The sequence below is a fragment of the Psammomys obesus genome, unplaced genomic scaffold, assembly GCF_907164565.1.
Source record: "Psammomys obesus unplaced genomic scaffold, mPsaObe1.curated_primary_1811, whole genome shotgun sequence".
Taxonomy (NCBI): Eukaryota; Metazoa; Chordata; class Mammalia; order Rodentia; family Muridae; genus Psammomys; species Psammomys obesus.
In genome coordinates, this window is record NW_026596034.1 from 26,580,889 (window position 1) to 26,596,868 (window position 15,980).

Here is a 15,980-nt window from a genome sequence, read left to right on the forward strand (position 1 = left end):
CATATACATAAATATATATACATATATGTGTGTGTATCCTGTGCATACCTCTGTATTAAACTGGTACATACTAATGGGCAACTCATTTGTCTGCCCAGCTGAACTCACTGTGTAACTGAGACACACAAGCAGTAAAGAGAAGCCAGCAGTGAGCACCAGCCTCAGGCGGGTTAGCCTCAAATCTCCCATCAGACCACATCAGACCACAGGTGTGAAGTGGAAGAGAGATGTGGACTGAGGCCCTCCTGTGTGACAAGCGCTGTGCTAAAGACTTTCTATTTACTCTTTTGTTTCATGTTCACAACTCTTTCAGACTTGGTTGTTATCCCCATTTTACCGTTAGAGAAACTGGGTCTCAGAAAAGCTAAATTTTCCCTCAGTTCCAGATCCTTGGAATATACAGCTAAGATCAAAGCCAAACTCTGTTCACATTAAAATAATGAGTGCCCACTTCAGAGGTCCATTAAGCTCAAAACTGCCTCACCTTCTGGGTCAGATTATACTAAAGCCATTTTCCTCATGGAAGAAGAAAACATTCAAAGATGGCACAAGGAAATGAATGATTCAACCAGGTTGCTGTTACCCTAATTTCCAACCTATGCTTCAGATACTACTTATTTAGCTTTACCAGAAGAGTGTGAACCTGGGCCCAGGTGGTTCTCATACTGTCCATGGCTGATAGGGGTGGAGGAGGTCCCCAGGGCTGGCCTCAGCCTACAGCTGTGTGCACTCCTGGAAGACTGTCATCTGAGAGAGTTAAGAGGCCATCTAATCCATCATCCCTACCTTCAAGCGCTCGTGGCATCCAGCCATTATTCTCTATCCATGGAGTGCCCTGAAGAGTCGCCCGCTCCTCATTCTGTACTGAAAATACGGAAAGTGGGGAAGCCTGGCTCCTCAAGAGAAAAGTGCTATGACAATGGAGTCGGGGACATCCAACATTCTCCTGCTCTGCAGTTTGTCATGAGGAGGGAATCCCTTGCGGAATTCCTTGCCGCCCTTTGGCTAAAGAACAAGAGGGGGCAGCCTGCATTGCGTCCTGCCCAGTACTCACAGAATGAAGAAGTCCTTTCAAAGGCTCTCCTGGAGTCCTTCCAGTTCAAAATCGCTCACTGCCCAGCAACAGGCTGAGTGCTAAGGGAGCTTATTTTAGTCATAGCACTTGAAGTTTTACAGAACAGAAACTCATTTGACTCAGCTCAAATGACACAGGCATCACAGCAGTGTGTCAACAACCTTGGACCCAGATCAAAATGCATCATAATGCCAGCATCTTCATCCAGCTTCCAGCCCAGCTCCACATCAATTATATTAATTTTGTTGGCTAGGGTGGTGATGAGAACATTTGGCTTTGACTGGCTGGGTTTGTCCACTGGAGTCAAAGTTCATGGTCTGGCCACGTGTGGCCAGTTGTTGCTTGGGGATAAGTCCCCGGACTCTGAGCCACTCTATGCAGGGCCCACGACTCTGAAGGTAACTGAGCCTGTCTAGGACAATCTTAGAGAAGGGAGGGTCCGCAGCAGGGCAGAGGGGTCAGCAGTAAGCCCCCGTAGAAAAGTAAAGTATCCAATCCCAGCCGGTGCCCCTCCCCCTCACAGGCCATCAACCGCATCGCCGACATCTTTGATGTGGAGCCCAACAAGATGTGTATCGGGAGTCGCTCGCACGCCTTCGCCACGGTGCTGTTCACACCGCAGGCCATGCAGACCTACCAGTGCGTCTTCGAGGCTAACTTGGAGGGCTTGCCCAGGTACCAGCTGTCCCTCCTCCCGTGGCAGTGTGGCAACAGACACGCAGCATAGGGAAGCATCCCTGCCGGTCGGCTTCAGCCACCTCTCTCTTCCTGCCCCTGCAGCACCCTGGCCAGGAGCCGAGGTCTCATGTTTGACATCATCGGTGAGGGGACCCTCCCTCGAGTGACCGTCGTTCGACCAACTCTGTATAACCAACACGGGAACCCCCTGCTCCTGTTTAAGAGGCTGCTCCTTGGTCATTCAGAGAAACTGCCTCTCATCCTCAAGAACAATGGCACCATCCCTGCCCAGGTAACACTTGAGGGTAGCATGGAGGGTCACATGGGGTGACATGTCAGTCAGATCACACTGCTTTCTCTTGCCTCACAGTTTCGGAGGTCTCAGGCCACAGTCCTTGGTCCTGTTGGTCTAGACCCATGGTGAGAAACAGCAGGAGGGTGGCACCGCCCTGCATGGTTCTCATGATGCTCCAGAGCGGTGGGTCACAACCTTCCTGATGTTGCGACTCCTTACTAGAGTTTCTCAGGTTGTGGTCGCCCCCAACCATAAGTTTGTTTTCTTCGCTACTTCATAACTGAAACCCTCCTACTGTTATAAATCATAACATAACTGTCTGCTTTCTGATGCTCTTAGGTGACCTCTGTGAAGGAAATTGCAAACCCCCAAGTCAACAACCACCGTTCTATAGTCTAGTTCCGTGAGGTCCTGCCACCGCTACTGGGTTGTTTGGCTTTTGTTTTGTTTTGTTTTATTTTTTTACTTTTCTTAAGAATTTTTGTATATTCAGCTGATATATAAGCTTAAGAATCCCCGTTAAAAATCTTACTGGGATGAGCTGCAGAGATGGTTCAGTGGTTAAGAGCACTGGCTGCTCTTGCGGAGGACCTGGGTTTGGTTCCCAGAACCCACATGGTGGCTCACAACCATCAGGAACTCCAGTTCTGGGGAATCCAACATCCACTTCTGAGCTCAGCAGGCACCAGGCATGCATAGGATGCGCAGACACACACGCCAGCAAACACCCACCTTCATTCAATAAGATACATCCAGGAATAGTTTTAGTCTGGTTGGAATCAAAATTCAAGTCTGTGGGTTATCTGGGGAGAACCCCTGGTTTCAGAGTAACTGTCCACCAGCGGTAACATTCAGGGTCCCTGTCCATTCATTGACTTTTTCCTCCATGTTTGTAAAATATAAACTCCTCCACGTAGTTTCTCTTCTTTTACATTTATTTATTATTTTGTGTGTAAGTACATGCAGGAGAATGTGGAGGCCAGAGAATAACGGCAGAAATCAGTTCCCTCCTCCCAGCCTGTGCGTCCCTGGGATCAAGTTCAGCCACCCCAGTGTCCCCTCCACTTAGTTTCTTACCAGGGTTGTTTCTGAGGATGCAACCTTCGTTCTGATGCACTGGCTCTGCAGCAGTCTTATTGCTACCCTCTACCATGTTAGACTTCTCACACCTAAAATCAAATGTCTGGCTTTAGCCCTGCCTGTTTCCTGATGGACCAGAAACCACTTGTTTTCCTGAAGTTGGTCAGAGGTCTGCCTTGGTTTGCCTCTCGTCTTGCTAGGATGTTTGCCATGACCCTTAGAAATGCTAGCTTCTGGGAAATAACAGTTATACAATGCTTTGTAGAATTGTGGGTATTCGTTTCTATTTCATTAGTCTACAGTATATGTTTCTACAGCCTCTCTGTGTAACAGAAGCACTGGCAGCCCCTCTCTGACACTGTCTAACCGTACAGTCCGCAGAGACACCACCATCTTTGGGTTTCCAGTCCCTAACTCAGATACTAAGCGATGGCCTGACTGAATGCTCATTTTTCCTATCCAGGCCTAATGTTTATTGCACATTTCTCTTAAGGCTCAAAACTGTGATTCCTACAGCTAGGGATATGGTTCAGTAGGTAAAGCACTTGACACATAGGTACGGGGAACAGAGTACAGACTCCCAGAATCCACGCGCTACCACCACGCAGGACAGGGGGGTGGTAGTCACCTGTAATCCCAGCCCTCAAGCGGCAAAACCTGAGACACCCCAGGGCAACCTGACTAGCTAGACTAGCGCGAATCAGCGAGCTCCGGGTCCAGCAAGAAACCCTGCTTCTGTATAAAGAAGAGAACAACCGAGGAAGGCACGCTATCTGTCAACTTCAGGCCTCGGTATACACACACACCTCCACACACACACATACCACACACATGAGAACACACATATGCCATTCACACATACTCATGCGAGAGAGAGAGAGAGAGAGAGAGAGAGAGAGAGAGAATACAAAGCGAATGCCACATGTAATGACTTTAGAGAGTCTTGCCCCAAAAATACAGCACACGATCACAACCCAGACTCAAAATTCCCGAGCAGCTTGTAAGCTCAACACTCAGCCTCACATTCTCCTTCCAGCTGCACGTGGACCTGCGTGACCAACTAGGAGTCTTCTCTCTGAAAGGGAGGCCCACCACCTCCTACATCTACATCATGGAGGAAAACAAACCGAATGAAAAAGGCGAGTGCAGAGCAGGTGCCCCAGTAGGGAGGTGGCTCTCAGAAGCTGAGTTGTCGGGGTCCCCTCAGGGCCAAACCACAGTTGGTGCTCAGTCACGTCGCCAGTGGCCAAAGCTTGTTCCCTCAAAGGGGCCATCTTCCTTCTAAGCATGGTCTTCCTGGAGAGGCATCCTTCTAAACTGGTCCCAAATGGTAACTTCTACCTTCGTTTTACAGCCAAAAAGGCCCACACAGCCTCCCTGGTTGTTTCTCCTGGAGACTCCGCTGAATTTGATGTGTTTTTTCATGCCAATAAGATTGGGAGAATGACAGGCACCGTACACTTGTCAGTGATCAACAACCAGTATGAGGAGACCAAGATCCACTTAGTAGGAGAAAGCTACGAGGATGATATCACCTTGGACAACATCCATGGGCTGATAGGTTCCACCATCTCAGAGAACTCGGATATGTCCGAGGTCATAGAGATCGCTGAGGAAACTGCCATGGAGGACTTGGTGGCAGGTGAGAGGAGAAGTGGGCTCTTGACAACTGTTGACTCAAGTCATTCTGAGTTGAGAGTGAAGTTCACAAAGCAGGTGTGGCCTGCTGAGAATTTAGGAACCAGCCTTAACTATCAGTGTGAGCTCTGCCATGCTGGGCTCAGTCACTCTTTACGTCCTTCACTTACATGTCTGTCTGTGCAGCGACAGACACCTCATAGCACCAAGTGCAAGCACCAGGAACTACTCTTAGTCCTAGGCCTGCAGATTAATAAGAAAGACTTTGTCTTTATTAGGGAATGTACAGTTTGATACTGACATTCCCGTTCAGCTCTTTAGCAAATGCATATTTCCCGCAGTCTCCCTGGCTTGTGTTGGCACTGGGGATTTCATCCGAGGTGTATGCCCTGAGCTTGCGATGTGAAGTAGTAGGCTTGTGCCCTCAGCCTCACAGCCTGGATGCTCAGTGAGCAAGCCTACAATACTGCCGTCTTTTGGGTTCTTGTCAGAGATGGAAATTTCAGAGCCACCCTGACCTACAGGATCATAATCCACATTTTAACTAGATACCTGGCTGATCATGTCCATATTAAATCTTAAGACGTGGCTCTTTGAGGTCTCTCAATCACTGAACCTTCCATTTCGGGACTCTGGGAAGGAAACATTTTGCCTTAATAATTATTGCTGAGAAGCGTTTGTTAAGCAGCACTCCAACTGTATATGAATAACTGCTTTAAAGTGAATTGTAAACCTGGCTTCAAACTTTCCCCAGGAGCTTAATTATAGTCCTGAAATGTGTACTCGGGGATTGAAATCAACACTCTTTCCATAATTTGGTGTTTCACTCCTGTTTGGGGCTATGTAATGGCATCACTCTTGTTGGGAGTCAAGCAGAACCTAGCAGTAATTGAAGTTTAGAGATCTGATTCCATAACTATTATAGAGTTTCCAGGTTTAGCAAACATGAATACAGGTATTCCAAAGAAAATTAAGTTCCAGATAAACAACAGTAACTTCTAGTATATGTATGTTCCCGGAAGTATTGCATGGGGCATGTTTATCATAAAAAAAAATTACTCATTGTTTATCTATAATTCAAATTTAATTGTGAATCCTGTATTTTATCTGGTAGCCTAACATTTCATTGTAGTGTCTCATTAAACAAATGACATTAGAATCTTTATTTTCTCCTGAACAAATGTAAGAGACAAGATAGATGTGTAGATAGAACTGATATGTGGATGGGTGGGTGGACGGAAAGCGCTGGGGGGCAGATCTTTCTGTTCAAGAGGCCAAGGTTTTTAATATACAACCATCCAAGGAGGAAAGGGTGAAATGCGCATGGGCTACGGTGTCTAACAGGACATGCCCCCAACCCCGCTTAGAAAGCAGGCTCTTCAAAGAGGCCCGAGGTACTCACCAGCCTTGTTTCTGACCCTAAGCTGCCCTGTTGGACCACATCCAGTTTGGGCACTGCCACATTGGAAACAACTACAACGTGAGCTTCACCATCACCAATCACAGCCAAGCGAACGTGATCCGGTTCGAGTGGCCCTTTTTAAACGCACTGACTTTCTCCCCACAGGTAAGCAAAGCCACTCACTGGGTTCCAGGCCCTCTCAGGCTTAAGCCAACCCCAACATGACTGTCACCCCATCCCTATGGAGACATGGAATGGGGCACATGCATACTGAGCTAAGAAACTGCCCAGTCAGTTTCTAAGAAACCCCACAGTCAGACCTAGTGCTCAAGGGTGCTGCTCAGGACCCCCTGGTCTAAAAGGAGATTAATGAGCACTGCAGTTGGGATAAAGTGAAGGAATTCCCTGGAGGCCTGGATAAACGACTGCAGATCCTAGCTTCCTGTCCCAGAGTATAGACCCGTGTCCTTCTGTGCAGGTGTTCTTAGAGCATAGCCATCAGAAGTGGCTCAACAAGCCAAAAAGTAGTGCTTCATACCTGCACCCCTAACACTTGGCAGAAATACTCCCGCAAATTCAAGACCAGCCTGAGCTACCTAGTGAGTTCCAGGCCGGCCTAGGCTCCCGATAGATTCTAACACCAGCTCAGTCCAAATCCAACGCCGGGGAGGAAGCAGACACAGAAAACTAACTCAACACTATATGCCAGACCCAGTGCCAAAGCCTTGGTAAATTCATTTAGTCTTTGTTATCAACGTTTGACCTATGAGAAAGCAGAAAGAGCGTAATGGATGTGATAGAACAATCTAAGTTATCAAGGAAGATAAACTGGGCTTCTGGCAGTTCGCTGCCATTTGCGCAAACCTACATGTGCTTGAAGACACACACATGCATCTGTCTTGGGCAAGCCAAAGCTCTCATAAGCTCCCACTGTCCGGAGGAAGGAGAGAGGATGCTTCTCTGTCAAAGGAGTGTCGTGTGGCTGGTGCATAGGTTGGTGGTCCATGGGCCTCAATCACTTTATTCTACAAACCGAATGGAATCTCCTTTACATCTGGCATATTTGAGCAATCTAAGGTTTTTTGAGTCCCAGAGCCCCTCCATACTCTTAAACATTATTAAGAACCTTCAAAGAACTTTTGTCGATGTGAATTATAATTATTGATATTTAACCCATTGGAAATCAAAACTAAGAATGTTTTTAAGGTTTCTTTATTTTTGTATTTGTAAAGGTATTTTTGCCTACATGTGCAAAAAAAAAAGGTATTTTGCCTTTCATATGTGAACCATATGTATGCGTGGTGCCCACAGAGACTAGAGAGGATATCAGATCCTCTGGTACTGGAATTACAGACAGTCTTAAGCTGCCATGAGCATGTTTGGAATAAACCTGGATCCTCTAGGAAAACAACCAGTGCTCTTAACCCCTGAATCATCTCTTCAGCCCCCAAAATGAGGAATAGTTTTAAACAGACTTGTTTTAAAGTGCAATAAATCAACTATGTTTTCATTCAAACACTGAATTTTTAAAAATCTATATTTTCAAAACTGTGTGTGGCAATGGTAGAACCCTTCCATCTTTCTAGTCAAGATAGGTCTCTTGGACTTGCATGGTGGCGCATGCCTCTAATCCCAACACTCAAGAGGCAGAGGCAGGTGGACCTTTTGGAGTTTAAGATAGCCTGATCTACAAAGTGAGTTCTATGACAGCCAGGGCTGCTACACAGAGCAATTTTGTCTTGAAAAATCAACAACAAAAAAAGATAGGGTCTCCTGTGTAACCCAGGCTAGGCTTGAGCCTTTTATCCTCCTGTCTCAGCTCCTGAATGCTTGTGTCATGGGTGTGTACCACTACACCTAGCCATCTTATGTCTTCATAAACTTCTTTAATATCTGACCGAATACGAGTCATATGGATTTTTCTCTCTGCCTTTTCCATTCTATCTGACTATATGTCATTATCTTTAACTTCTTGTAAGTTCCATTAGACACTCATGAGAAAAGCAAAGTGAGAGAATCAAGTGGCATCTCAGTATTTTCATGAAAGTTTCATCCTACTGGTACACTGGAAAGATCTTGAGGATGCCAAGGGTCATTAGATCACTTTCTAGAAACTAGCAGACTGGGGCTGGAGAGATGGCTCAGCAGTTAAGAGCACTGGCTGCTCTTCCACAGGTCCTGAGTTCAACTCCCAGCAACCACATGGTAGCTCACAACCATCTCTAATGGGATCTGATTCTCCCTTGTGGTGTGCATAAAAAACAGAGCACTCTAATATACATTAAAAAATAAATATGTTTAAAAAAGAAATTAGCAGACTGTATCAAGCCACCTGTTTATATGAATCACAATGAGTAAGTATCAGGCGGCGGTAGGCGCATTTGGAACCACGCCGCTTAAGCTTAAACCCAGATCACTAGCATTAAAGACCTTAAGCAATTTACAAGTTTGTTTTTTTGTTTGTTTGTTTGTTTTGTTTTTGTTTTTGTTTTCTTAGTCTGTGAAATGGGGTGATAGTTCTGTATCTCTCAGAGGGTGTTATGGGGATTAGGAAATTGCTTCAGAGTTTATAATAGTGCTTGAGGTAAGTAACAGATTGGCAACTATTAATATTGCTCTTATGATGATGTGTGTATGTGTGTTTATTTTGAGAGAAAGTCCCACTCTGTAACCCAGACTTGCCTGAAACCTATTATGTAGCCTAGGCTGGCCCTACACTCATGGCAGACCTGACTCACCCTCCCATGTGCTGGGATTCCCAGCTTGAGCCACTGATGACATCTTTTAAAATCTCTTGTATGGATTTAAGTCAATCTACCTATACAGGCCTGGCTGGTGTATTTTGAGTCACTACAGGCATTAAAGGTCCTTAAGATTGAGTTCCCAAAAATACTTTTTCCTAGCTAGGGCATCTCCACCCCGGCTGCTCCAAGGACGTGGTAGTGACCCTGAAGTCAGAAGTGCCCATCAACCTGAAGAAGGTGGCTGTCAAGTGCAAGATTTCTAAGATCATGTTTCAGCTCCCTGCAGACCAGGTCCCTGACTGGGATGACCGCATGCGCACAGTCAAGTGGGTGGATGCTCCCCGAAACACGCCGAGCACCTTGACTCTAAAGCGAAAAGTGAGTATGCAGGGGGACAGGAAGCAAACGGACCCAGACCACCGCGCTTGGATGCTGACCGCTCTCAATTCCAGTGCCTTACTGCAGAACATAGAAAAGGGTTGCATCTGACTTTGGTTTATAAAATGGCAAACTAAATCTCCGTGCTCACCATTCTTCCTGATGACACACACTGTCGTAGTTGGTGGACTGTAGCTTCAGTCTTCATAACAGGTTCTACAAGTACTTCCTCCTCCTCCTACTTCTTCAAAAATGCAATCCCTAGTCGTTTGCTGTTCTTTGCTTCCATCAGGTATAACCAGAACTTTCATTTCTTGATGGGGTCCCATCTTTGGCCTACACATGCCCCTTTCGTTTATTCCTTGTTCGTTTTCCTTTGAATTCTATAATAAATGAACCCATGCTCAACAAGGGTCCTGAAGAGCTGTGTGGGTCTAGCCATTCCATCTCTTTGTCTCTCTCCTATAGGTAATCACTATCCTAAGTTTCTCCCTTGATCAGTTGTTGACCTGAGCATTCTAAAAGGATTTAGGTGTAGCTGTAGCTTTTAACTCTTTTTTTTTTTTAGGTTATTGTATGTGATCATAGTTGCATGGGTTATGCATTTCACTGTTGTATACATTTTAGTCTTTTTATCTCTTCATCTGAAAGTGATTTAGAGTTTTCTTTTTTAATGTTTTCTTTTTTCTTTTTAGTAATTAGTTTATTCACTTTGCATCCTCCTGTAGCTCCCTCCCTCCTCCCCTCCCAATCCCACCTTCCCTCCCCCTTCTTTACCCATGCCCCTCCCCAAGTCCACTGATAGGAGAGGTCTTCTTTTCCTTCCTTCTGATCCTAGTCTATCAGATCTCATCAGGAATGACTGCATTATCTTCCTCTGTGGCCTGGTAAGGCTACTCCCCCCTCAGGGGGAGGTGACCAAAGAGCAGGCCAATCAGTTCATGTCAGAGACAGTCCCTGTTCCCATTACTATGGAACCCACTTGACACTGAACTGTCATGGGCTACATCTGTGCAGGGGTTCTAGGTTATCTCCATGTATCATCCTTGATTGGAGTATGAGTCTCTGGAAAGACCCCTGTGCCCAGATATTTTGGTTCTGTTGCTCTCCTGGTGGAGCTCCTGTCCTCTCCAGGTCCTACTGTCTCCCACTTCTTTCATAAGATTCCCTGCACTCTGCCCAAAGTTTGGCTATAAGTCTCAGCATCTGCTTTGATACCCTGTAGGGTAGGGCCCATCAGAGGCCCTCTGTGGTAGGCTCCTGTCCTGTTCCCTGTTTTCTCCCTCTTCTGATATCCATCCTCTTTGCCTTTCTGATTGGGGATTGAGCATCTTAGCCAGAGTCGTCCTTCTTGATTAGTTTCTTTAGGTGTATAGATTTCAGTATGTTTATCCTATATTATATGTCTAATGTCCACCTATGAGCAGCAATTCTGTGCGTGTTGGCATCCATGTTTACATATCTACAAGTGGAGTCACTAAGTCAGAGGACAACTGAGTGTTCAAATTTTTCAAGCTGATGCCAGGTGTTTTCCAAACTCACTATACCAATATCTATTCTTGCAGCAAAGGAGTTTTGTGAGCCACATACTTTCCAAATTGTAATTTTGGTAGACATTTGGGAGGTTTGCTTGCTTGCTTGCCTGCCTGCCTGCCTGTGGGGTACTGAGGGTGAACCCACAGCCTTGTGACTGTTAGGTAAGGCCTTTTGAAATTATCTCATCATGAGCCTTGATTATATTTCTCTAACTGCTAATGAGGTTAGATATCTATCTCATCATATCACTATTGACCACACAGGCTACCTCTTATATGAATGCTTTTTTTGTGCCTTTTGCTTGTTTTTTGTTTTTGTTTTTTGTTTTTTTTTAGTTATGCCTATCCTTTGTTTAAGTTTTTATATCTTCAAGGAATTCTGAAGATATAAATAAAACAATAAGACATTTGTGTTATGTGTCCATACATATTCTCAAAAAAAAAAATTAGAGCTTAACTTTTCACTTTTTGTTTTTTTAAGCTCTATTTTCATTTTAATTCTTTATGTGACTGTGGGGTGGGGATGCACACACGAGTGCAGGTACCCTCAGTAGTCTGAAGAAGGCATCGGATCCCTTGGAGCTAGAGTTACAGGTGGTTGTGAGCCCCTCCACGTGAGTATTAGCAACCAAACCAAGGTCCTCTGCAAGAGCAACCTTCACTCTTAACAACTGAGATGCCTGTCCATCCCCTTTATGTTGTGATAAACAAGAACTGTTCCTCATTTTTTAAAGGTTTTTCATTCATTTTTAGCTTTTAATATGGGTGTTTTGCCAGCATAAACAAATGTGCACCACACGCCTACAGTGCCCACAGAAGCCAGGAGGGGCTGGAGCTATATAGGTGGTTAGCTGCCATGAGGGTTTGGGGAATCGAACCTGTGCCCTCTGGAAGAGCAAACAGTGCTCTTAACCCATGAGCCATCTCTCCAGCCACATCAAAAAAAAAAAATTCTCAATTTCAATATAGTCAAAGTTTTCAGTTTCTTTTTTGTTACGTTTATTGCTTCTTTTGTATCTTATTTTTATAACTCTTCCCTCCCCCCAAAAAAATATGTTCACCTTGCTACATATTTTTAAGTCTGAGCTTGGCTTTTGATACTTAAGCCTTTGACGCATCTGGGAATTGTGCCTGACATAAAACAAGCCTCTACTTTTATATTTTTCACTGAAATAATTCCTTTGCCAAATTTGGTCAGCCCTTCTGCTCCCTCGTGATCTGATGGGACTGTGTAGCAAAGCCTAGTTCTATATGTGCCTAGGTCATTTCTGTCCATTCTGTTGTCAGTTTGTCCATCCCTGAACCAGTTTCACACTAGCCTGATTTCTATAGCTGCATAATGAACCTGATGTCTGGAGAGAAGCTTCTTCTCTGTATTGTTTTATTCTAAATGATTTGGTCATTCTTGATCCTTCTTTTGTAATGTATAACTTCTGAATCCACTTACCAAGTATTTTGAAAACCTGTAATGGAATTGTTTGCAGCTCAAAGTCATTTGTCATAATTGACAATTTATAATATTAACTCATCCTTCCTATTAACAAGGTATTTCTACTTTTTAGCTCTCTCTACAACGTGCAACTACTCAGTTCTTTAGTAGTAATAAAGCTTTTTCATTGTTTTCTTTAACATTTTTATTTAATTTCTTTAAGATATTTTACCATTTACTTTAATAGGGTTTTTAATTTGTTCTTGCAAGGATTTTACTAAATTATTTTTCTTTTCCTCTAAAATTTTAAGCATATTTTCAAAACAAACTCCGTCTCTTAGTTCTGTATAGTTGGTGGTGATGCATTCCTTTAACTAATGATTCTTGTTGTTTGCACTTTTCTTAATACATGTCACCAAGAGTTATAAAATCTTGTCACAATTAAACAATTCTGTTCATCCTTTCAGTTCTCTTTTCTCTATCACTTATTTTTGTTGTTATTTTGTTGTATTTGTTTTTGGTTTTGTTTCTGAGACAAGGTCTCTTTACATAGCCCTGACTGTCCTGGAACTCACTATATAGACCAGGCCACCCTCAAATTAACGGTGATCCACCTGCCTCTGCCTCCCAAGTGCCGGGATTAAAGGTGTGACCATGCCCAGTTTCTCTAGCTCCTTTAGAGTCCATCTGATCGAAGATTCATGCCCATGAGATCCTACTCCTCTCAGAGATGTCCTGCTGTTCAGTCTTTCTTTTTCATTCATTGGAGGTTCGCCAGTCACACCTTCCTGAACTGCACTTGTGGGATCATATTCATGCCCATGGTAGAATAAAGTGGTGTGCCATCCCCAGTGTTCCTGTGTGCTGCCAGTTTTGCAATGTCAAGGACATGACTGCCTTTTTTCCAGGTGATAGAGACAGACCCTGAGCCAGCCCACTCAGTAATAGAAGAAAATTACCGAGAGCTGCGGATTCAGATCAGTGCCAACGTGGATTTCGCTTCATATCAATGTGAAACAAATGACGTGTTCTTTAAGGAGACACTGGTTTACCAGACCCGAGTGTTTGAGTGAGTCACTGAGAGCTTTTAGACTACTAGGGAACCTGTCTTTACGGGCTAAGCAGTTGCATTTTAAATTTCTGTTTTGTTCTGTTTTGTCTGGGGGGAGGGAAGCGTTTATTTGGCTTATGCGTCCACATCACCGTTTATCATTAAAGAAAGTCAGGACAGAATCTGAAACAGGGCAGGAACCTGAAGGCAGAAGCTGATGAAGAGGCTGAGGAGAAAAGCTGCTTACTGGCTTGCTCCTCAGACCTTGCTCAGCCTGGTTTATTATAGAACCCAGCCCAGAGATGGCACCACCCACGATGGGATGGGTCAAAGAGGATTGCTTCTTACTGGCTGGCTCAGTGGCTCATGCTCAGATTGTTTTGTTTTGTTTTGTTTTTTTAATTACAGTTTATTCACTTTGTATCCCACCTGCATGAACTGATTGGCCTGCTCTTTGATCACTTCCCCCTCGTGGGGGAGGGGGGGTGCAGCCTTACCAGGTCACAGAGAAAGACAATGCAGTTACTCCTGATGAGACTGATAGACTAGGATCAGATGGAAGGGGAGGAGGACCTCCCCTATCAGTGGACTGGGAGAGAGGCATAGGTGGAGAGGAGGGAGGAAAGGAGGTATTGGGAGGGGAAGAGGGAGGGATCTACAGGTGGCATTTTAAATTTTTATATATATTCAATATTTTATCTAATTTATGTATTGTATGTAATATGATATACTGATTATCATAATTAATTGTATTTCTCAATTAGCATAATATATATTATATAATATAATTAATATATTGTATATTATATATTCATATATAATATACTTCTGTATAAATTATATATTGAATATATATATAAATTATAATATATATTGCATCTTTTTAAAAGGAAGTGCTCTAAGTGAATGAGTTCTGAAGAAATTGCTTTAAAAATGCTTTTTTTAAAAATGGTTTCATCCAGGCATGGTAATTCGCTCTGCAGGATACAGAGACCAGAAAATCTTGGGCTCCCATCTATAAATAGCCTATATGATAGCAAAGTATCACTGAGTGGCCCTACCTGGCCTGGAACTCACGTTGTAAGCCAGTTTGGCCCCCAAATCACAGAGACCAGCTTGGCTCTGCCTCTCAAGGGCTGCAGTTAAAAGTGTGCACCACTACATCCAGTTGTATTCTTGAGCCTTTTATTTTATCTTTGCTTTTTTGTTTAACATGCAATCATGGTATCTACTTACAGTGTAGAGTGTACTATTTCAATACAAGCACACATACAATGTGTAATGATTGGAGCAGAATAATTAGCATTTCCATCCCTTAACATCTATCTGGAGGAAGAACCTTCAGACTCCTCTCTTCTAGTTCCTCATATGATAGACGTCCATAACTGCCTTCGACACTGTCCCATTGCCCTGCTTTTTGATACCTATGATCCAACCTCTCTCTATCCATGCCTCCCCCGACCTGTCCCAGCTTCCAGTAATCATTATGCTATACTCTTCTACTTCGAGCTCAAACACATTAGTTTCCACATGTGAGAGAAAACACATGATCCGTGTTTTTCTGTCTGGCTTGTTTTGTTCAGTGTGATGTCTTCTAGCCCCACCCATTTTGCTGACAAGGACAGAGTTATAGATAACAGGAAGGAGGTTCCCCAAAGTGAAACTGAACATAGACCTGCCCCGTGACCCAGCAAGCTCACTTCCTGGTATACATCCAAAGGAGGGTCAATCAGCATGTCAAGGAGACGTCTGCACTCCCACGTGGACTCTTCCTAGCCACCAAGACAGAGAACCAGCCTGGGTGTTCACTGTCAAACGACTAAATAATGAAAATGTGACATACTGATGTGTGTGCACAACAGAATACTATTCAGACAAAAACAAACAAAAAGCTTATGAAGTGAAGTGACTTCCCTTTGAGAAACAGTACAGTTGATACTCAGGTAGAGCACAAAGTATGGACGGCACATTCTGAAATCTGCTCCTGGTCTACCCACAGGTTTGACCTCGTCAACACAGGACAGGTGCGATTAGAATTCAGCTGGACCTGTGAAGACATCTCCAAGGCGGTCACTTTTGCCATGCCAGAAAATCAAGGTAAACTCAATGCCAAATAAACCCCAGGGCCTGACCTGAGTCACCACTCACAGAAAAGTCTCAGAGGCCAGCATTGCTCACACAGCCTCCTGGGTAGCTAAGGGATGGATGGCAGAGCCTGGGCTTTGTGGGCTGAGAGACGAGTGGCTTGACCTCCTCTCCTCCCACACTCCCTGGCCAGGCCCTTCTACAGTCCCACCAGAGAGCTGGCCTATATCACTGTATATCACTAGGAGTTTCGGCTTCTAGTTCTCAGCCCCCTGCAAGATTGCAGACCACCGGAAAACAAGCATGGGCTAGGGAGATACCCCAGCAGTTGGGAGCACTTGTGCCTCTTATAGAGGACTCAAGTTCAATTCCCAGCACCCACATGGTGGCTTACAACTGTATGTTACTCCAGTTCCAGGAAATCTAATGCCCTTTTCTGATCCCTGTAGCACCAGAATGCATGTGGTGCACATGCATACATGCAGAAAAATCACACACACATAAAAATAAAATAAATATCTTTTAAAGAAAAACTGAGTCATCTTCCCAAAAGAAATATATGCCTACACCAAAGTGCATAGCTGATATGC

At 44.3% G+C, this 15,980-nt stretch overlaps 1 protein-coding gene across 1 annotated transcript in view; it reads left to right on the forward strand.

Annotated features, from left to right (window-relative positions):
- The window catches only part of Hydin (HYDIN axonemal central pair apparatus protein), a 352,204-nt gene that overhangs the window by 301,489 nt on the left and 34,735 nt on the right, over window positions 1-15,980 (forward strand). The window contains exons 60-67 of the mRNA XM_055621008.1: window positions 1,599-1,750; window positions 1,856-2,045; window positions 4,165-4,267; window positions 4,483-4,770; window positions 6,191-6,333; window positions 9,072-9,290; window positions 13,163-13,323; window positions 15,305-15,402. Coding sequence (XP_055476983.1) covers window positions 1,599-1,750; window positions 1,856-2,045; window positions 4,165-4,267; window positions 4,483-4,770; window positions 6,191-6,333; window positions 9,072-9,290; window positions 13,163-13,323; window positions 15,305-15,402 — 1,354 coding nt within the window. The remainder of the gene's footprint in view (window positions 1-1,598; window positions 1,751-1,855; window positions 2,046-4,164; window positions 4,268-4,482; window positions 4,771-6,190; window positions 6,334-9,071; window positions 9,291-13,162; window positions 13,324-15,304; window positions 15,403-15,980) is intronic.